This window comes from Agelaius phoeniceus, chromosome 16 (genome assembly GCF_051311805.1).
Source record: "Agelaius phoeniceus isolate bAgePho1 chromosome 16, bAgePho1.hap1, whole genome shotgun sequence".
Lineage (NCBI taxonomy): Eukaryota > Metazoa > Chordata > Aves > Passeriformes > Icteridae > Agelaius > Agelaius phoeniceus.
Window position 1 is genome coordinate 14264705 of NC_135280.1, and position 21650 is coordinate 14286354.

The window sequence follows — 21650 nt, forward strand, 5'->3', positions numbered from 1 at the left end:
GTGCTTCTCAGCTCACTACAAGGACTCTGCTCCCTATTCCTGCTTGCAGCAGCAGGAAGGGAGCATTCTAATTTCCTCCCTGCTGCAAAAACACAGAGGTCTCTGTGTGTGTGTGTGTGTGTGTGTGTGTGTGTGTGTGTGTGTGTGTGTAAAAATCCTGAAAAATACTGTGCAGCACCATTGGTTCAGTCCAGAGGGAAGCTGGGATACTCAACTGTGTTTGGTGGCTTCTGAAGTGTCACCAGCTTGGAACCAAATATTGCCTAAGGTAACATCCTCACAGTGGTTGGTAGTTCAAAGAGGCTCAAACACTCACTGTCTTCTCACTCTCATTAAACCCATGAACAATTCATCTCTCCCGGTCCCTTCCATGAAAAGTCCCAAACAAAACCCCAAAAAAGCAAACAGGAATAAAATAAATAAATAAATAAAGGCATTCCCAAAACATTTATTTTGCTTCTCTCTTTGTCCCTCTCCAATCAGCTCAGAGACACCGATGGCACCTACCTTCACCCACTGAGCTGCGTGCAGGAGCCCTGAACTGCAGCGCTCCCGTGGTCTCTCCTGCTTCTGGAAATCTGTCCCCAGAGCTGGCACTGTCCCAACCCTCCTTGCATTCCCAGGATCAGTAACTCATTGGCTATATGGAAAAGAAGTGTATCCAAAGCACACGATGGCACATGGAGGCTGCAGAAGCATCGGGAAAGGAGAACAGAAGGGCAGCAGCTGCTCCTCCTGCCCTAACTAAAGGCTGAGCCACGGCACAACTCCCCTCCAGCCCGGCCCAAAGGGTGCCACCCCTCGCCCAGACATTCTTGTGGTGCATTACTGGCACTTTATAGCAGTCTCATATGGTAGATACATGCACATGTCTGTGTGTTACATACAAAAGGTCTGATAACAGTAAAACATTGTTCCGAGAGATATAAAAAACCCAAGGAGTTGCATTAGCCAAAAAAAGTGTTTTGTGAGAAACGACAATAAAAATGATATAACCACAGCTTTTCTTTTCTTTAAAATTAGATAAATACCCAAAGCTATGATTTCACTTGGGGCCTCTGTACCTTGACAGGGAGTCCAATGGAGTATATCTGAAGGCACTTAATATCCTCTACTCAGCTGTAAGATGGTTGCACAGGGAGCTGGGGAGCTTGGGATGTGGTTTGGGGCATGGAGGAGAGAGATGGATGAAAACAAGCCCTGAAGAGCCATGATCCACACAGCCCCAGGTGCCGAAATGAACACAAACGTACAACCCAGGTGTGGAGAAGGTCTCTCTTGGAAAAGAAAACTGCCAATTGCAAAAGTCTGTGTGTTTCTATGGCCAGAGCACTTCATGCAACTCTGACAGTTCATCATACACTCTTAGAGATATTTAGCTTTGTCAGTTCATTGACCTCCTCAGTCCCTGTCTCCTCGCAGTCATCCTTTTCCACGGCTTTGCCAAACCTGCACCTCTCCTCGGCCTTGGCCGCGTCTTTCTGGAGCTTCTTGGCGGAAGGAAGGATGTCCTTGGCTTCTGAGCTATCTGTGCCATGGGCTATCTTATCAGAGTTCTGTACAGAAGGCACCAGGTTGGCAATCTCATCCGTCGGAGACCGCCCAATGCTGCCATCCACTTGAACCCGAATGTCTGGAGATATGGACAACTGGTGGTGGGGCACGATGCCGTTGTCCATGCACTTGGGGTAAAGGTAGGTCTTCATCTGCCCCTTGCCCTTCACATTGACCGTCCCCCTGTAGTCAAAGTCATAGCCCATCTTGCTGAGGATGCGGTAGCTCTCCTCACTCACCTGGATGCGGCACTCGACGCCGGTGGTGTCCATCCTGCTGGCGATGTTCACAGTGTCCCCCCAGATGTCATAGAGCAGCTTGGTGGTGCCGATGACCCCGGCCGTGAGGGGGCCGTGGTTGAAGCCGATGCGCAGTTTGAAGTTAAACCACAGCATGTTGTTGTTGAAGTCATCCACCACCCTCATCATTTCTTTGGCAAATTCAAAAAGGGTCTGCAGGTGCCCGTGGGGATGGCTGCTGTCCTGGCACTGCGAGGTGTTCAGCCCCGAGGCCGCCATGTAGGTGGCCCCGATGGTTTTGATCTTCTCGATGCTGCTGTAGTGGGGTTGGCTCAGCAGCTCGTCGAAGTCCCCGATGAGCTCGTTCAGGACCCGGTAGCACTCCTTGCCACCCTCGTAGTTCTCCTCGTAGAACTCGCTGAAGTTGACAATGCTGGCAAAGATCACCCCGCCGCTGTCGTGGTTTTTGGAATAGCTCTGGGACACCTTCAGCTGCTCGGCCACGTGGTAGGGGATGATGTTCCTCAGCAGCCAGTCAGCCTGATCCCTCATGCTCTGGATCTTGGTGCGGTGCAGGTCGGCCTCCACGTCCCCGTGGTAGTGCAGCCGGTAACTGACCTCGAACTCGCGGTTCAGGAACCAGACGAGCAGCAGCAGCAGGAAGGACACCAGAACCACCTCCTGGCCGATCAGCTCCGCCGGCCGCCGCGCGTCGCTCGGCACCGAGCCGTTGCACGGGCTCTTTCTGGAGCTGCACGGGGCGAGAACACACAGGGGCATTTTAACTTAGGGCATGGCCATCCCTGCCCCACAGTTAGGAATGCTGGAAAAGGAAGTGTGGGAAGGACAGTCACATACTGAATTATAAAATATCCATTGAAAACTTCAGCTGCTGTTAAGGAAACGACAAAGAATTAATTTAATTATTAAAACTCATCAGGTACTTCCATAAAACCACCAAGTATTTCTTTATCATCATGTTCAGTGGCACAGGCCAATCCTGTTTTAAGGACTTCACCAAGGAAACAGTTATTATTATATCTAAATATATATCAGTTATTATTATATCTAATATATATATTTAGATATCTAAATATCTAAAAGCACTGTATGTAAATTTGTACCTGTGTGTGTGTTTAGGTACCTGAGTGCACTGAATGTCTCTATGTGGGGGTGTCTGTGAGTTTTGTGGAATTTATCTGGTTTTGTATTTTTTATTACCTCCAATATTCAGAACCAGCTGCTTTACAGTCCTGTGCCTTTCCCTTGTGTCCTCACCAAGGACCAGGAACCTTTGCCAAGTGCCTTTAATGCTACACATGAAGGGTTTGGGAGAAGATGACCCTGCAAAAGACACATTGTGGAGAACCCCATGGCAGGAGGTTGGAACTTCATGAGCTTTAAGGCCCTTCTGAGCCAGCCCAGTCTGGGGTTCTGTGAACTGCATGGAAGTGGGGAACATGGCTGTGCTGACATCTTTTCTATGATAAAACCACTTCAGCTTTTCATGGCGGAGACAGAAAGTTTCTCCAAGTGCCAAGATTACATAAAATAATCAGGAATTCCAGTCTGCCATAGATTGGGAGCAATATTTCAGATCCTCTCAACAGTTCACTGCCTGCCTGTGCAGATTATGAGGCGCTGATGGAGCAGCTGCCAGTGCCAAACCACCCTGAACGAGGAGACATCTGCACTCTCCAATCTCAACTTTCTGCTGAGATGCAAAGGCACAAACTGAATCTGAGCAGGCCCCACCTATGCACTCCCAGAAGCGCAGGCTGAGCACAGACAGCTTGGCATGCAGTCATTTCTGCAGGGATCCAACTGCATTTTGGGATAAAATTGTGCCAAACTCGAGATCTGATATGAGCAGACACGCGCTGAAGTTTTTTGAGTTAGGAGAAGGTTTGAAAAGGGAAAGCATCACATTAACCTTGCTCCTGGAGAGCCAGACAGGAATCCATACTCAGCACCTGCCTGCATTTCTCTGGGAAGGCAGGAAGGGATTAAAACTCAGCACAACTGGAGCAACAGCTCAAGAAGAGAAGGCTGAATTTGTTACTGTAACATATGAAAACATTCCTGAGTTAATTTTGTTGCTTCATGTCCATGGGGGACAGGCTTCCACTTTGGATATATTTCAGAACTGAACTTCATTACAGACACAGTTTTTTTCCTGAGTTTCATTCTCAAATACTTGATTGACAGCAAAGTGTGATGAAACAAAACCACAGCACAGCTGTGAGACAGATGAACGTGCCCCACATCCAAAAACATTTCTCTGTGCCATAGTCTTTGTATCTGTTCCCTTTTCTACAGAAATCCTATGGGCAAAAAGTTTCTGGTGAGTGAAATATTTACAATACAGAGAGTGCAGGTTGAATTTCAGATGAAAGATAGGACAGATTACATTGAAAATGACTTCTTTTGTTTTCTACCATAAATACACTTCTCCCAGGAGAAGTGAAGGTGTATTCATTTATTCCCTCCTCACAAGGGGATCATGAAAGGAGGAGATGTCCCAACTCAAACAGAGCCCCACCATGGGGTTCCTGTAATTGCTGTACCAAGACACTCCTCCCTCCCTGATTCTCAACAGAACCTCTGCTATGAACCTGTTTATTTCCTGCCCTGAAAGACAAGCCAGAGACAAAGACAAAGACAAAGCCAAGGTTTAGTGGTGGCCTTGGCTGGGTTAATGGTTGAACTCAATGATCCTTGTTGGTCCCTTTTATTCTGTGATTCCTGATCTTGGAGGTCTTTTCCAGCCTAAATGATTCCATAATTAATGACCAGAAGGGAACAATTCCTGAAATACAATCCCTGCTAATCCCCCTATTTTGGAGGTGACAAAATGCCCTCCTGGCTTGATGGGCTAATAAAATGATGTGGGTAAGAGAAAATATCTTGGAAAATAAGAAGAGGTGGGGGAAAGTGAGGAAGGAATCTGGATTAAGGAGCACAATTCAGGTTCTTCTCTGAATCTGAGTTTATTATTTCACACATCTTGTGGGCAGAGATCTGTTACTGACTCTGTTACTGCTCTGAGAGTTTGATCCAGATAATCCCCTCGAACATCAGACATTCCTGCCACAGGGATTTATTTAAGCCATTAAGGGCTTTTTATTTACAGTTTGCTGTACAAAACACTCCCAAAGCACTTTAACTCCTCTGCAGTGAATGAGGTGAGCACCCAAATGTTCTGTGAGGAGCAGTGGAAGGCAGGATCTGCCTCCAGGGAAGGAGCTGCTGCCTCCCCCTCCCCATTCCTGGAGCTGCCCCTGAGCTGCTCAGCACAGCCTGACCTCGTGGGCTCCATCCCTGAGATGTGCATGGGCAGGGAGGGACTCACTGTGCCCTGAGCTCCTCCCATGAATGGGGAATGGGGTGGGATCCCTTCTCCAGAGCAGGACATTTGATCCCATCGTGCATCAGCATGGAAAGCTCTGATTCCAGCCTGAAGGAGAGAGCAACTGCATCAGCCTCATCTGGAATTCCACCCTGAGATGTTGCAGTGACCAGGGTACAGAAGCTGCAGGGCTGGAAAACACCTCAATCACCTCTCCCAGGCAGCAGCCATGACCTGGAGCCACCCTCTGGGATGAAAAGAAGAAAAACTCTCCCAACAGCTCCAACAGACAAAATCAACCCCCTACCCAATCTTTCTCAATTCTCCTTTTTATGAGGTGCTGCAGCAGAAAACTGACTTTAAAAATCATTCCAATTGAGATCTTGAGCTGACAATGTTTCTTTAACTCAAACTGGTGAAATGCTGCCTGGCACAGCCCCCTCACTATTAACTTGGCACCTCCATCCAGGCTGTGAACATGGAACAAGTGAGGCTCCAGAGATAGAATCTCCATTGGCTTGATCACAAATCATCAAGATAATGGCTTTCCACTCACAGAACTTTCTGGAAAGCCAGTTTGCTTCTGAGCCAGTAACCCCTGTTTGGATTTGGATATCCTGCTATATTGAAAGAGGATGCCTCTGCCTGCTAAATCTGAGAAGAATGCAAGGGAGGAAAGGTGTGGAAAAGGGGATCAAACTGCTGCTGTCCATGAAAAGCCTGCAGTGGGTGCCTACAAACCCTTCCCTGCTCCCAGGTGATTGCAGTCTCCCCTCAGGGGCCAATTGCTGCTCCCCTTGAGAAGCCACACTGGCAAGTGGCACCTCCCAGCTGCTCTGAGGTGAGGAAGGAATGAAAAGGAGAAATATTTCCTGCTTCAAAGACAAAGCTCATGCTTGTATCCTTTGGGCTGAAGAACTGGGCTGCCTGGAAAACAAGGGAAACTCCACATTTTTATTTACAGACAGTCCAGAGGTGAACTCTGTGCTAAGGCTTCATTACCATCACTACTGTCTCTCTTCCCAGGCAACATTAATATTATCTCTATTCTTGATCAAGGAAAGGAATAACCTCATTACAGACAACACACAACCTTGTCTAGCCCTCTTAGAACATGGGAAAGCTTTAGTGCTGAGTGGGGTAAGCAAGGAACCTGATTGATGCAATGCTGGCAGAAAGGTGCAGCAAAAAATTTTGTTAGGCTAAGAGAGTTTCACCTTTTGTTAGTCCATTACCAGAAAAAAGGGGAAATTCTGTACTCTAGAAATGTGGTATTCAATAATATACAGCATAAGAGCCCTGAAGAAAGAAGCCAAATTCTGTTTAATGGCAGAAACAGAATAGGATTAACTCCCAGTTCTCTCTTTTAACTTCCAATGTTTGTTAATGTCCAGGTTTGGGCAGGGTCAGGCCAGGAGAGCTGGACTGTGCTGAGCAGAATTAACACAAGGATCTCTTCCTCAGCTGAAGGAGCACAGATAACATTCTAATAAAAAGTGAAAAATGAAGTTTAGGAATGTTTAACAGGTGACATTTTCTGCTCACTGCCTTACTTGGCCTTTAGGTCACAAGCCAGGCCTTGCAAAGGAGGGAAAGCCTCACTCCACAGCTGCTCACCAGAGACACCTCCATGCTCTGCTCCTCAGCAGCTCTCACCTTCCCCTGCCATCAGTCAGAAGTTACATATTTATGGAAGAAAAATATCTGCAGGAAAACAATGCTTGGCAGGTGATGTTTGCAGAGATTTCTGTCACTGAGGGGAACTCCCAGCTGTCCAAGGTTTAAGGCAGGATCAATCATTGATCAGTGATTAGCACTGGCCAGGAGCCTGCTGGGGAAGAGCTTTGGAATTCTGAGGAGCACAAAAGCTTCACAAACAAAAAACAAGGATCCAAACTAAGGCTGATCCTGAGACACTACTGGAGTGATCAGCACACTGATGTTTGCCAAAAGAAAAACCAAAAAACCCAAAAGCCAAAAGCCCCCTCTATTCTTTTGGCTTTGAATTTCCATTCTGGGTTCAATGAACTGGAATTCTCTTACAAAAAAGAACTTTCATTAATCAAAACTAGGAAAAGGGAAAATCCATGTAAGAAAAGCCAGAGCCCCCCAAACCCCAACACTGCAGTAAGAGCTGAGTCCTTGGTGAAGAAATACCCAAAGAAACACTGCTCTCATCCCTCTGTACTAAACCCCATGTGTTTTCTAGAGTACCACAGCATTTGTGGAGATGAGAGTTATTAGAAAGGAATTTTGTTTTGACACATCCTCCCAGGACAAGCAACATTCTCCTGAAAATCCCTTTTACCAAAGTCACAGATCCACAGTTCAGTCAAACCCAGCATGGCCCAAAATTGCCCCCAGATTTGCAATGAGCAAACCCAGACTTGGCTAATACCAAAGGCCAGTAAAAACACTTAAACAGTACTGCAAAAACTTGCAATAAACCCATGAGAAACTCAACACTGAAATCACCAGAGTGAATCTGTAACACACTTCTTTTAAGGGGCCATTAATTACCCAGGGAGGGATTTTTGTTTGCTTTGAAAGGCTCCAGGTTGAATTTCCTTTGCTCTCAGTTTTCTGCCCCCCTGCCCTGCCCAGGGAAGGGGACAGCCAGGCCCAGACTGTCCCATCCCAGCCTGGGGAGGCAGCTGGCTGCACATCCAGCTGTTCCACAGGAAAGCACATCCAGCTGTTCCACAGGAAAGCACATCCAGCTGTTCCACAGGAAGCTCCTCTACCCCAGGGAATTCTCACCTGCCCAGCTGTGAGAGCATCCAGCTCCCACTGCTTCTGAAAGGTGCAAATCAGCCAAGGAAATCAAAGAAACAGCTCGTGGTGGACACATAATGCTCTAAAAACTGCTGTTACTGGAAAAACAGATGCTGTTTTAAATAGTTCCTCCACAGTTCTATTTCCTAGAAATCCAATTTAAGGAGAAAATATCATTACACAACTCTGTGACTGCAGCAGCAGCCCTGATGAGTTTTGGTCATACCCAAGTAATCTGTAAAGGAAATTACAGGAGAAGCTTAAACACAACTTGCTGAACCAATTTGTTCAATTCCCAAGTTATTACTGTGGATGCAAAGTTTTGCTCCATGTAATTCACTGAAAATGTTTCTATCCCTAAATATAAAGATGGCAATTTTATAAAAAGCTTACCTAAAGTTCTGTGCCAAATCTAGATGAGGAGCTTCCATGGAGCTGAAATGAGAAAAGCACTGATTCAGAGGGAAAGTTAAAGCAATAAACAAACATCCTGCAGCATTCCAGACAGGATTTTCAGATTCCCTATTGCACAGACCAGGAACTGCACTGCAGAGCTGATAACTGCACACAAACTTTGTCTGAACATGACTTATCTGCCTGGGAGAGGGAACCAGCCAGAACTGCAAATCCCTGGAAAGGGAAACTGGAACTTGGTCATGCCTGGAACAAGTAATTGTTAAACAATCCCATCTTACCTGGAAATAGGGAAAACCAATCCCAGAACTCTAAAACTCCATTATGCCTTCATCTTATGTGAGAACATAGCACAAATATTTTAAAAATAATACACAAAGAGACAAACCCCAACATCTCCCAACAAAAACCAAAACAAAAAAACCCCAAACCAAAACCAACAAAACAAACAAACCAACCAACCAAACCATCCAAAACCAAAACACCTCCCAAATCCCCAAAACCCTAACACAGAACCTATTTTTTAAGATGCCATTAGAGAAAATAAGTAATTCAAACATTTTGCTTATTTATTTGAATTACAATTTCTATATTGCAATCAAGTAGCAAGAGAGTATCAAACTCTCAGGATTAGTTACAACTGGAAAAGGAAGTCAAAGTGCAGAATGGATCAGCCTGTGGTGCAGACAGGGCTGCAACTGCCACCATGATGAAAAATATTATCAGAATCATGGTAAGAGACAAACAAAAAGATTATTATTAACAAACTGAAGTAATGGGCGTCACTGACTAAACCTGTGTGACTTTTGTTCAGGATTAATTCTATCAACCACCTTTTCAGACCTGCAGCTGAACAGCTCTATTACTTGAAATATTTATTTTTGAGGGATGAAATAACAACATATTCCATAATTTCTGAACCTTGCCCATTAATGGTCACTGCTGTTCATACCACAGGTGGAAATAAGAGAATTATTAAGAGAATGGGGCTTCTTACCATTCACAGAGCCCCTTTAGCACTCAGCAAGAGCTGATGCTGTGACCTGACACAGCAGCAAGGTCTCCACCTCCCACCTTTGGAAGAGCCATTCCCAGTCCCTTAATAAAGCTGAAATGCAGGGAAAATCCCCAGTTCTGGGTCTTTCTCTCTGCACAAAGTCTCAACTCAGAGCTTGTCCAGGAGAGTGCCCATGGCCCCTTTACCAGGCTGTGCCAGGAGCTCCAGGAACTCCTGCTGGGGGAATCAGGGAAGAGCAAGCAGGGAACGAAGAAATGGCATTGAGGGTCTGCTCTCCACTAATTCCCCTGGAAAACCAAACCTGGGTTGAGTTTGGAGCCAGGGGGGTTGGGCTCTGCTCCCCAGGAACAAGAGACACCTCAAGAGGAAACAGCCTCAGGTTGTGCCAGGGGAGGTTTGGATGGGTATCAGGGCAAAAAAAGCCTTAAGCAAAAGCCCTGGCACAGCTGCAGTGCTGGAGTCCCCTCCCCTGGGGGATTTAACAGCCCTGTGGATGTGGCACTTGGGGACATGGGGCAGTGTGGCCTTGGCAGTGCTGGGGAACACTGACTGGACTTGGCAGTCTCAGAGGGTTTTTCCAAACTCAAGGGTTCTGTGATTCCAGGGCTCTCAGTGAATCTGAGCCAGTGCCACAAAGGGAAAAAGCACAGGGAGAGATCTTTGTGACTGGGAGAGGTCACTCAGGGCTGGGGACAGATGGGGGATCCTGAGCCCAATGGGACAAACCCATGAGGAGACCAGGGAGGCTGCAGAACCAAGCACTCCCCTCCTGCACTGCAGCAGGAGAGATCTCCCCTGCCCTCCCTGCCCAAGTCCTCTGCAGACAGACAAGAAAGGGATTTTTCTGTAGTCAGTATGATTTAGGAATCATTTGTCAGCTGACTCCAGCTCCAGGATATTTTGGTCTCAGGACTTTCTCCCTTTAACCCTTACAGACACCTCAAATCACAGATGTGAACAGGTGTAAGAGGTGACTTTTATTCTCTCTTTTTTAAAATATAAATTTGATCAAGATTAAAAGAGACCAGTGAAGACACTTAAAAGAGGCAATTAAGCTAAATACTCACTAAAATATATATCTGCAAACTCTTTTTGGTTTGTTTGGGGTTTTTTTCATGTTTTTCACCTTTTGATTCAGCAGGTCTCTGAAGGAGAGGAACTGACTGATTGAGGAGAAGACCTTGCTAAGTCCATCCCAAGGGGGGGTCTTAAGCCACTGAGAAGTGCAAGTTGATTATAAAATTTTGCCAATAGGAGTAGAAGGCTGGAAGGACCCCCTTGACTCTCTTGGCAAGAAAACAGGAGAAGAATACTGCAAACAAGTTCTCCTTGTAGAAAATCATTTATGAGAGGAAAACTGGAAAAATTTAAGGTTATTGCACAGAAACTGCATTATCTTGATTCCTCTGGTTACAGTTCTGCAGAGTCCTCTGAAAAGGCAGGAAACTGAGAATGGAACTGGCTATTAGATCCCATTAAACCTAAGGACCTGCCTTCCACACTGGAAAATGCATTGAGGAAGGAGGTGGAAGAAGAATATGTGGATCCTAAGGGCAAAAATAAATCCAGAGGGGTGTTGGGGAGCAGTTGGGCTCTCTGGCACCACCAGATACCTGGGAAATTCCTTAATAAAACAGATTCTCAAACTAATGGTGAAAGGCAATTCTGTGGGTCTGTAACTTTGTCCTAGAAACACATCAGGAAGCACAGAGTCACACAGAAGAGGCACCCCTGAAATCCTTCAAAAATAAACAAATAACGAAGAAATAAAATCATGAAAGTTGAAATGCTGGAGAAAGTCCTGGCAGACAGAAAATCCTGTGCACCAGCCCTGTTTCCCTGGGAGGAGCCCAGCTGAGCTCCCTGCAGCCACGAGTGAGGCTCACCTGGAGGGGCACAAGGAGACGTAGAGCAGGATGAGCAGCACTGCTCCCACCACCGTTGCCAGCAGGGATCTCATCCAGGAGCTGAGCTGGCAGAAGTTACAGTACTGCACAATGGTGATGAGAATGGCACAACACATGAACATGGTGTACTGCAAAGAGAGAGAGAGGGGGTTAACAGCTGCCCAGGGCCCTGCCACACAGGCACCATGGAGAATTCCTGCTGGATGGTGGGCACAGGGAGTGATCCCACGTGGAGATGGAGATCTTCCCTTCCAGCAGCAAGAAAACCTTTAGCACTGGTGCTTTGTCACTGTTTTCCCTGGATGGAGGTTTTATCACACACCCATTATTTCAATGATTTCCAGAGCCTCCAGCTTACCTTGGTCAAAGCTCAGTGCTTCTTCTCATTCACAAAAAGGGAAAAAAAAGAAGGTGAAAATTCATGGTAACCTCCTCTCCACTGCTGGGGTTAGATCCTGCCTGCTTTGAACTGAATATTGAAATTCCATTGCATTGGAAATGCAGAGTGCAATTTCACCCACCTGCCTGCTTCTAGAAACATTCTCAGAGAAGTTCCCCCAGTGCCCTGTACCAGCTGAGTCCAGCAAGGAAGGATCTGCCTCAGTGACAAAAGGCAGCTTCACTCACTGCCAAAGGACAAGCTCACATTTTCTGTTCCAAATGCCTCATCTCAAAACCCCTTTACCTGTCCACAGCTTGACTGGATAAAGGAAAGAAAATGCAGATGCATTGCCCAGAGCACCTTCATTTCCCCAGGTACAACCTTACAGTGCTCAAAACTCCCAAGTGTGCCAATGATGTGCCAATTTTGGTTTCCCAAGAATATTCATGACCATCCAAGCTAAACTAGAGACTCCACATTTGGACTAAGGAGTTCTGGTCTAGCTTTATGCTGTGTTTTACAGCATGAAGTGATCATTCTCTCCCTCTCCCTCTCCCTTAAGGTGTCCTGTGCAGCTGAAGTGCAGCCTCTGCAGCCTGGCAGTCCTGTGGCATAACAAACAAGCATGTGATTGAGAGCAGACACAGAGCATGGGAAAAATCCTCACATCATTCACCATTTTTAAACCACAAACAACAATTGTTGGCTTCTAAAATGACTTAGAAAAGGATAAAAGGAATTTCAGAACCCCATAATTTAAACTTACTTTTTTCCCCCCATTTCAGGTCTCCTAAAGTGGCAGGGCACTGGTTCTCACTCCAAGTGATGCCCCAGCATGAAGCCAGCCTATAGAGGGTCAGGATGTGCTGGATTTTACTATGGATGCATGGCTTTGGAAAGTTTTTTTTTTTTTTTTTTATTTTCATGGCTGTTTTTGTTAATTTTCATTTTATAATTATTTTAAATCCAGGGAAGGTATAAAATGCTATGAATAAAAAAAAACTTTGCAAAACCATGTCATAGTAAAGGTGGAGACTTACCTGACCCTCTATAGATTGACTCCATTTCCTAGAGCTCCATCAGTGTGGGAACACTGAGCACAAGCTGAGCTGGGACATCTCTTGGAGAGTGAGCCAACAGCCCCAGGACTCTGGAGCACCTGCAAGAGGAAAGAAAGCAAAGCTCATTCTCAGTTTGGTGATGAAAATCACCATTTTACTGCTGCTGCCTGAAGTGGTTTGACTCAACCTGACCTGTACTGAGAACACACTCATAAAGTGGTTCTGATATTATCTGAAACATCTGGAGAGATGATCAAGGATGGTGATGAATGGGATGGTATCAAAACCAATGGACAGATTTGAGAGATTTGAAGGTTTTCAGCTCCCTTCCCTTGAGGAAAACATTCCTATGGTTAGTTTACTGATAATCATGGAGGGGAAAGACCATCATTAGACTGAATGAACAAATAAATCAATTTACAGCTTAGAATTTCTTCCCTAAAGCTCCAAAAGGTAGAAGCTGCAGAATGATCTTAAGCATGGGATGGAACAGAATGTCAACCACACCCTGCTGTGACTGTGACAACCACGGGATGTGTGTTTAAATCAGCAAGGACCAGAAAATGTGTGGTCACATGTTCCCATGGAACAAACAGCCCCCAGAACCCAGGAATAAGCTGTGATAGGAAGAGTGAAGAGGATCTGGTCATTACCTACACCCAGGGCCCTGAAATAGCAAAGCTTTGTGAAATAGAATTCCCTGAAGATCCTGCAAAGGAAGGATTGCACACTGTGCTGCCTAAGAGAAACCTGCAGAGCAACCATCTTTCATCTCCAGCTTGAGGCCATTTTGTTCACAGGTTTTAAGCCTTGATTTTATGCTACAGTTGGCTTTTAAATTAAACTGTTCTCCCCCCTCCTCACTGCTGCCCATGGCTGGAACAAGAGCTGCCTTCCAACCCAAACCACTCTGTGATTCTATGAATGTTTAACCCCTTGTTCTCTCCTTCTGAGTGCTTTTAATAACAGGGGCACCAAATTCTCTATGGATCCCCATGTCTGGGTTAAACATGCCCATTTCTTTCCATTCCTTTTCAGAAGGCAGTTATTGCATTCCTTTAGCCATTCCACAGCCCCTGCAATGGCCATTCCTGGGTACCAAGTGCTCTCTCCTTTGAGTTCCTTCATCTCACTCTGCAAAGCCAAAACACCCCCCACTAATCCTGTTCCCATTGTTGAGGTTCACTGATACAGCTTCTCTGACTCCAAACTCCAAATCCAGCCCAGGACAATAATTCTGAGATAAACCACTTGCATTATCTCAAAAATATTCCTGCAGAAGTGCTTGGTCTAAGAGAAAAAGTTATGCAGGCAGCAGGAATTTCTATGTATCCTCTCCCCTTTTGTCAGAGAGTTTTCACCATGGCTGTGTTTACATAACAGACAAGGAATTCCATCATCCACAAAGCCCCATCCCTCCAAGGGATCTCTATCAAACAGATGTAAAGCAGGAGGGAGATGGAGGAAGGCAGGCAAGCAACAAGCCTGGGTAGCTGCAAACACTCACTTTAGGGAATAGAGTTCAACAACTTACATGTATATTTGTTTCAAAATCAGAGGTGAAGTGTGAAAAAACTGCAAGAGCTGGGAGAGAAACCAGGATTGCACCGAAGAAGTGTCGAGGCAGCCAGCCAGATATCACCTCCAGGAGACGCTTGGTGCAAGTCATCACCTCCTCCAGGAAGAAAGCCATCCTGGAACACAGGAAAGCAGGGATCCAGGCATTAATGGCAGCACATCTCCCTGTACCCCTCATTTACCTGTAGGAACACACCTTCAAATCCACCACTGAGGTTCTGTGAGCAGCCAAGCCACAGCACCTGCTGGTGATTTCAGGGAATAATCCAGCCTGGCCGCCCGAGTGTTTGCTCCGGTGAGGAGGGAGGCAGAGCCTTGGCATGGTGGCTTTGAGGAAGCAAACGGAAAGCCAAACTTCACTTCCTTGGAAGCTTAAGCAGAGGGAAGACTCCTCTCCATTCATAAATAAAGCAGGCAGGGAGAGGGGAAACTTTCACAAGTTAAAGCTCCTGAAAATAACAGCAGGAACGTTTGAGGAGCAGAGCAGCTCCAGCACCCATCACAGTGCAACCCAAACCAGTTCTCCCAGTTGCAAGCAGCCGGTCTGCAGGCAGCTCCCTGCCATTAGGGCAGGGGAAGGGGAGCGTGGGCTGCGGGCTGGCAGGAGCCGAGCCCGGCTGGCACCGCCCCGCTGGTCCCGGCAGCCCCGCGGGGAGAAGCCGCTCTCGCCTGGAGCTGCCGAGAAAACCACGGCCCCAACCTGGGCACAGCTGAAGGAGCCAAGTGGAAAAGCTCTGGAGAGCAGCTTACCGGAGATGCTTCTCAAATGAGAGCAGCTCTAATTGCTACAATGAATAAGGGAAGGGAAAAGGATGCTCAATGCTCAAGGGCATTGCATAGAAAACGAGTATTTATCCACAGAAATAAATCTTCGGGATAACTTCATTCTCAAAGCTCAACATTAGTCACTTGAGAAAAACTGCAACTGCTGTTCAAGTGCCTAATTATTTTTAAGAAGCTGTAGAAAGGTGGTGGAGCACAGTTAGCTGCATCCAGAGCCATTAATGGCATGTGTGGAGTTATCAGACTCAGGCTGAGCAGGTGATTCTGGACTACAGAGCCCAACAATACAGAATCACACCTTTTGTTTGGACAGACATGCTCACAGCTGAAAAAAACACTCAAAAAACACCCACTAAATACAAAATTCCCAGTCTCCAAAGTCACATAAATTACCCCATATCACCTATATCTCCAAAAAGAGAAACTATATCTACTCATTTTTAACCCTGTTGTCTGAAATACAAGGTTTTATATGGGATAAAAGCCTGACACAAACCAAGCTGAATTTAAATTTCTATATGCCAGTTTGACACTCATTCCACACCTTTAAATATAAATTGTTTGTGAATGAGAATTTAATTCTCCAGTCTGGAATTCTGTGACTTGCAATCACAAGTATTTTGTGAAGCATAAAGAACTCTTCTCTAATTGCATGTGTTGAAATCTGAAAATTATAGTTAAATTCATGGGAAAAGAGGAATTTGGGAGGAGGAAATACACTGTAATTCATTGGGAGCCCACGAGAGGGTGCTCACAGATTTACCAGTTTAATGGACTTCACTCACACCAAAAATTCTAACTGTATTCCATCTGAAAACAGAATTTCCAGCAAAGCACAGAAATTTCAAACCTGGATAGAAAAGATTTTTTAAAAGGCTCTCTAGAGTAAGACCTGGGGTTTCTGAAGGGTTACAGAGTGTCAGAACTGTCCCTGTGCCCAGGGGCAACCCCTGGTCCAGGTCTGAAATCACCCCCCAACTTCCCCTCTGAAACCAAGCCCCATTGTCCAGCAGCGATGGGCTGGGATTGGCATTGCCAGGGCTGAGGCCGGGAAGGTGAAGGGATGGCAGCCCAGGGCTCCCTGTGAAGGAAGGCAGCAGTGCCACCTGTGCCCACACTCTATCCTGCTGGCACAGCCCCTGTGGCACACGCCCAGCTCGTGTCTCTCACCCCAACCCACGCAGCAGGGACTCCACGCTTTGCATCTCCTCTGCTGCCAAACCTCCGTGCCAGGAGAAATTCCTGTGGGAACCATAGCAACAACCCCAGGGGTGAAGCTGAGGGGTTAATCCTGCCAGGAGGACACTGCTTTATTCAGGCAGGTGCAAATTCCAGGGCAATGCCACCTTTCTCCTGCTGAGCTTTACCTTCTTGCACTGATTTTTACGGGATGGGATTTAGCCTGGGGCTCTGCACTCTGGAATCACACGATGGAATTCTCCTCCTTAGCAGTGAATCCAGCCCAATGCTCCCAGCACAGGAAGTCAGGGGTGCATTAAATCCAGACAGCAGTGAGAGCTGCAGACAGATTTAATGGCTACAGGGCAGTATCAGTAAATAATGCAGTGTCAGTGGGCAGCTCAACAGGGCTTAAATGCTAAAGCATCTGAGCTGTTTACACAAGCTGGAGTTCAAATTAGTAACTTTGACATAAATGATTAATGGCTAATGGAGACTGTTACCATCATTTTTGTATTTACTGGCAGTTTAAAATCAATTCCCAGAGTTCAAATCAAAAGCTTTTGGCATAGCAGCAATTTGGTGGGATATTAAATACCAGATGTTAGAAATAAATAAAGGCAAACAGACTACATTGTTTTCCTCAGCATCAATACTCTGTATCAGTTGTGTTAACAGATCTGCTTCATTAGGCTCGAGGGGCAGAAAGCAATTTCTGCTCCTGGCCATGAGGAATTTAGGAAGATCCAATGCTGGCCACAGGTCCTGGCTGTGGAGAGACAGGGGTGGCACCTCAGCAAGGCTGGGAAGGCAAAGCACCAGGAAAAGGGCAGCTCTTTGGTCAGGTAACAGCACAGCTTCCCTTCTGCTGCTGGACTGCACTTGCTTTCTTCATCCACAGGATTCTTTTCTGCTGTCTAGAAAGGTCCTTTTAAATTCACAAATCAACTGAAAGTGCTCCCACCTCTCACTTTCTTGAACAGGGCTAAACACCCACTCTTCTGCCCTCAACCCTTGCCTGAAGCACACTATCAAAAGCAACACATTTCTTGTAAATAAACTTATAAATAAGCAGTTTTATTCGAGGGCAACATATCAAAATTACCTAGTGAACAAAACTTCTATATTTACACTAAATATTGGGCAGCTGCTGGGCAGAATCTCTAACCCCTATTCCTGCAGAGCCACTCCTCAGACTCCCAAGTGGAATCTCACACATCGTTGTACATTCAATGACAACGGGTTTTTTTTAAATACCAGAACTTTAGCATCTCTTACACTTCAGCTGAGCTCCTCAAAGTAGCTACATTTCAAGTGGGCAGAAGGACATTCTCCAGAGAACATTCACAGAGGAGATGACATCTTCCACGTGCTCACAAATGAAGCACCAATTTTTGCTTGCAGCTTTATACAATTAATTTTCGAGTGGCTCTTGTGCTAACAGTGGGATGCTCATCTATAGGTACTCCAATAATTTATTATCAGACACTTCAGAGGAATCAAAACATCCTTCTCCCTCATGAGCTTTGCTCCATGAGGACTTCTGCTGCTGCAGAACTCAAGTTTTAAGGCCTTTCTCACTGCCCGGGCTGTGACAGTGCTGGGCTCTCCTCTCCCCTCCCACAGCTGGGCTGAGCCAGGGGAGCCCTTGCTAGGCTGAGCCCTGGATTTAATTACAATTTAGCTGATTTAAAGGCAGGGTGTTTAGCATCATGATAATGAAAATACAATGTGAAACTTAGGCAAGAATTTTCTGGTCTTAAAATAATCCCTTTTCCTGAAATTCTGGGATTGTGCCCAGCATTGTAGTCCAGTCTCCTCCCCAAAGATATCTCAGTGGTATTCTGTGATTGTCATTTGGGATGACATTTCTGCACAGGAAGTTCTGCACTGTTTCTGTGCATAATGAGTGGTCAGAGGGAGCAGTTCTCACTTGGAAGAGGATTTGAAGAGGAAAAAGATGATTTTCACCTCCCTGCCCAAAGGAACTGTAGAGAGTGTGTGCCCTCAGGTAATGGAGACTGGGGTGGCCCAGAAGTGTGTTTCAGGTATTCACTATAAAGCAAATACAGAATAAAAATTCAAAACATCCCTGCTGGTTTGAAGGAGAGGACAGGGAAAGGCAGTGGTCACCTGCCCCATCCAGCCATTGCTGGTTCCCAAGGTAACCAGGGCAATTTGAAGGGTCTGGAGATCCCAGGTCAGGCTGACAGCACAGAGCTGCAGTGAAGCCAAACCCCTGCACAGCCACTCACACACAAAACCACTCTGCCAACTCTATACAGACTGAAAACAACCATTTGCCTTCTCCTTAAGGAACCCATAAACCACCAATTACAGAGCAGGACTGCCATAAAACCTTATGTATCTACCTATAAATATTTCTAAGGTTATAGCAATAATTTTTTATAAATGTACAAAATAAGGCAAAAGCAATGTCCTGTGAGGAAAACAACAAATTGAAAAATACTAAAATGAAGTAAGAATTCACCTGTAAAGCAAGTGAATACAAATTTTCTCCAAATACACCTGGACAGCAGAAAGCAGCACTTCTGGAAAGTAGTGGTTGAGCTGCTCCCAGCTGAACAAGTTCATGGCCACCAAACCCAGACCACCTGAAAGAGCTGCCTGAAAACTGCCTGAAATTAAACTTCTGCCCCACCCAAACCAAAGTACAGACACTTCTGCAAAGGGGAAAATGCATTTCTGATGCAAGAGAGAGGACACATCAATAATTAACACAGTTTAGAATGACAGCTCTACCAGTTCAACCATCTCCCATACAGCTTTTAACTCCGAGTTTCTAGACTTTCTAAGAACTACTCAAATTGCAACAACCAAACACACCTGCTAAGAAATGCTATCTTTAAAGCATTTCATAGATGGCTTCTCTCCACTCCACATGCCAGCTTTGATGTAAATCCCCTTGCACACATTTATATGCCCAGTGAGGTACAAATTCCTTCAGTGACTAAAGCATTAATTCAGTATTTTTTACCTCGACCCTGCAAAGCCAAAATGAGAGTGCAAACTGCAATCTTTTGTTTCTTTTGAAACAGCAGCAGAAATTGCTTCCAGCTCATAATTACAAAAGCATTCTGACTGACACATTCCTGACAGATCTGCAGAACTCCAGGAGAGGACACCCACTTGCAGACACCACCCTTATCCTGCTGCCGTGTCAGGGAAGGGCAGGGAACACCAGGACGAGGAGGGCAGAGTGAAGCGGCTCCCACAGGTCCAGACAAACAATCAGCTCATTCACAGGTCGATCCCCTGGGTTAACGACAGGTTACACCCAGGAGAGCAGGAGCTGCACCGAGCAAAGTGCTCTGAGTGTGTGAGTAACCCTGGGCATGGAGGAGTCACCACAGCAGTGCCCTGGAAGCCCAGAGCAGCCCAGCACTGGGGTGAGCGGGCACAAATGGGGAATGAGGAGCTGCTGTTAAAAACCTGGCACCTGCAGCCAAATCTGCTGAGGGCACAGGAGAGGCTGAGGGGCAGGACAAGGGCTCAGGTGTGGGGTTGGCACCTCTGAGCACAGCCTTGCCAAGTGTCACCCCTTCTGCAGAGACAGAACAGTGCCCCTTCCCTTCTGGGGAAACACTGGACTCCTGTTATATGTCAGACACAGAAAACATGAACTCCATGTTAACCCATGAAAGTGCCTTCAGCAATTTCTCTTCTTTCCTTCTTTGAGGGCAGCATTGCTCTTTGCAGCTCTGACACATGATGTCAGTTTTAACCCCAGAACTCTGTACTTTTATCTTGGAATTTAAAGGAGCAGTTTTCTGGGTGGGTTTGTTTGCAGGACAGATCAAAGTTTGCTGTTTGAATTCTGACAGTCCTGTGAGGAAAGAAGACATACAGTGGCACGTGGCATCCCAAGAACACTCAGAGGGGCAGGGATGGGGTGAGGATTCCATCTCCCTGTGTGACCTCTATCAGACAGAGTCCCAGTTCTGCAGGCAGAGCTCTCCCTGCACAGGCTGTGCCATGAGCCTTGGCTGCACTGCCTCTGCTCTTACAGCCCGTCCCAGGCAGCTCCTGGGATGCTGTCACAAATGTCCCTGAGCCAGGCACCAGTGCAGCCTCTCTGCAGGCTCTGTCACCCTGTCCTTACCTGATGGAGATGACGAGGGACAGCACCTCCAGCAGGATGGCGATGACGAAGACGGCGACGGCGGCGGGCGGCGGCGGGGCCGGCACCATGCCGTGCCTCAGGAAACACGTGATGGAGAGGATGAGGAAGACTGTGGTGGACAGGAACACGTCCAGGAGAGAGCTGAAGGTTGCACTGGCAAACGTCTTCACTGGAGCATTCCTTATAACCTGTGTGGAGCACAGGGATTGAGGGAGAGGATGGAAAGGAATAAAGGATATTTTGTTGAATTCAACTGGATGATGAACAGCAGCTTCTAACAAATAAAGGCATGAGGGAATTCTGGCCACTTCAATAACCCAGTGTAAGCACAGGTTGGAAACAAGGAGCAGAAGAGGTGGTTTGATGGTGTCACAGCTCTCTGAGCAGACCATGTTGAGAAGTATTGGTGGCACAACCCCCACACCTGGGGTGGTTTTTACACACTATTATGATATAGAAATAAAACAACACGAAAATTGACTATTCTGTGCAAAGAAACATAAATATAAGTAGAAGATTAGTTATGGGATATTTTCTTCTATTATTTTAATTGAAAATAATAACAGATTTTACTATAACCTTTTTGACCTTAAGAAAACCCTCCTAACACCACTCCACAGACACAACTCCTGTGGTAGAATTCACATTTCCCTTTAAAAGCTTTTCCCAGATTAAAAGCTGTGTAATCCAAATTGACCAGAGCCCAGGACATCCAGTTCTGCTCTTCCATAACCCCTCACCACACATTCCCATCCCATCCTGGCCTGGCCAGTGCTTGTGCAGCTATGCTTTGTGCTGCCATGGCCAGTCCTGCTGAAAACCAGATCATGAGCTCCACGTGCTGGCTTATGAAGGTGAGCCCAGTCCTAGGAGTGTTTGTATCTGCCCAAGTTTAGAAAGCAAGCTCCAAAGAAAACCAGAAATTCTGTTATCAATGGCACCATGAAGGCGCCCAGTTGGAGCACTCTGGTTTAATTTGGAAGTTTCTTTTGTTCCTCAGAACACTTCCTGTGCTCAGCAATACTGGGAAACAGAACTTGTTCCTCATTTGCACCTCTCTGCAACCTAACAAATCCAGCCAGCATCACTTCAGTGCCAAAATGACCTTTTAACTTGAAGAGGTGGCAGAATCCTGTTCATCCACACAAAGTCCCATCAATTGAATTAAGGGAAGCAGCACTGTGTCCCCAGGTGACAGAGTCAGAGATGCTCTAACAGTGCTAAGTAGTGCCTTCATTTCCAAATGAGAACAGATTGAGGCTCTTGG

The 21650-nt window shown here is 46.2% G+C and overlaps 1 protein-coding gene across 2 annotated transcripts in view; it reads right to left on the reverse strand.

The window, feature by feature from the left end:
- Positions 1-420: 420 nt before the first annotated feature.
- The window catches only part of ADCY9 (adenylate cyclase 9), an 86435-nt gene continuing 65205 nt past the window's right edge, over positions 421-21650 (reverse strand). For both annotated transcript variants that reach the window (XM_077186982.1, XM_054643311.2), the window contains 5 exons: positions 20363-20571; positions 14234-14393; positions 11236-11384; positions 8311-8352; positions 421-2544 (listed from right to left, as the gene is read on the reverse strand). In XM_077186982.1, coding sequence (XP_077043097.1) covers positions 1356-2544; positions 8311-8352; positions 11236-11384; positions 14234-14393; positions 20363-20571 — 1749 coding nt within the window. In that variant the 3' untranslated portion in view covers positions 421-1355. The remainder of the gene's footprint in view (positions 2545-8310; positions 8353-11235; positions 11385-14233; positions 14394-20362; positions 20572-21650) is intronic.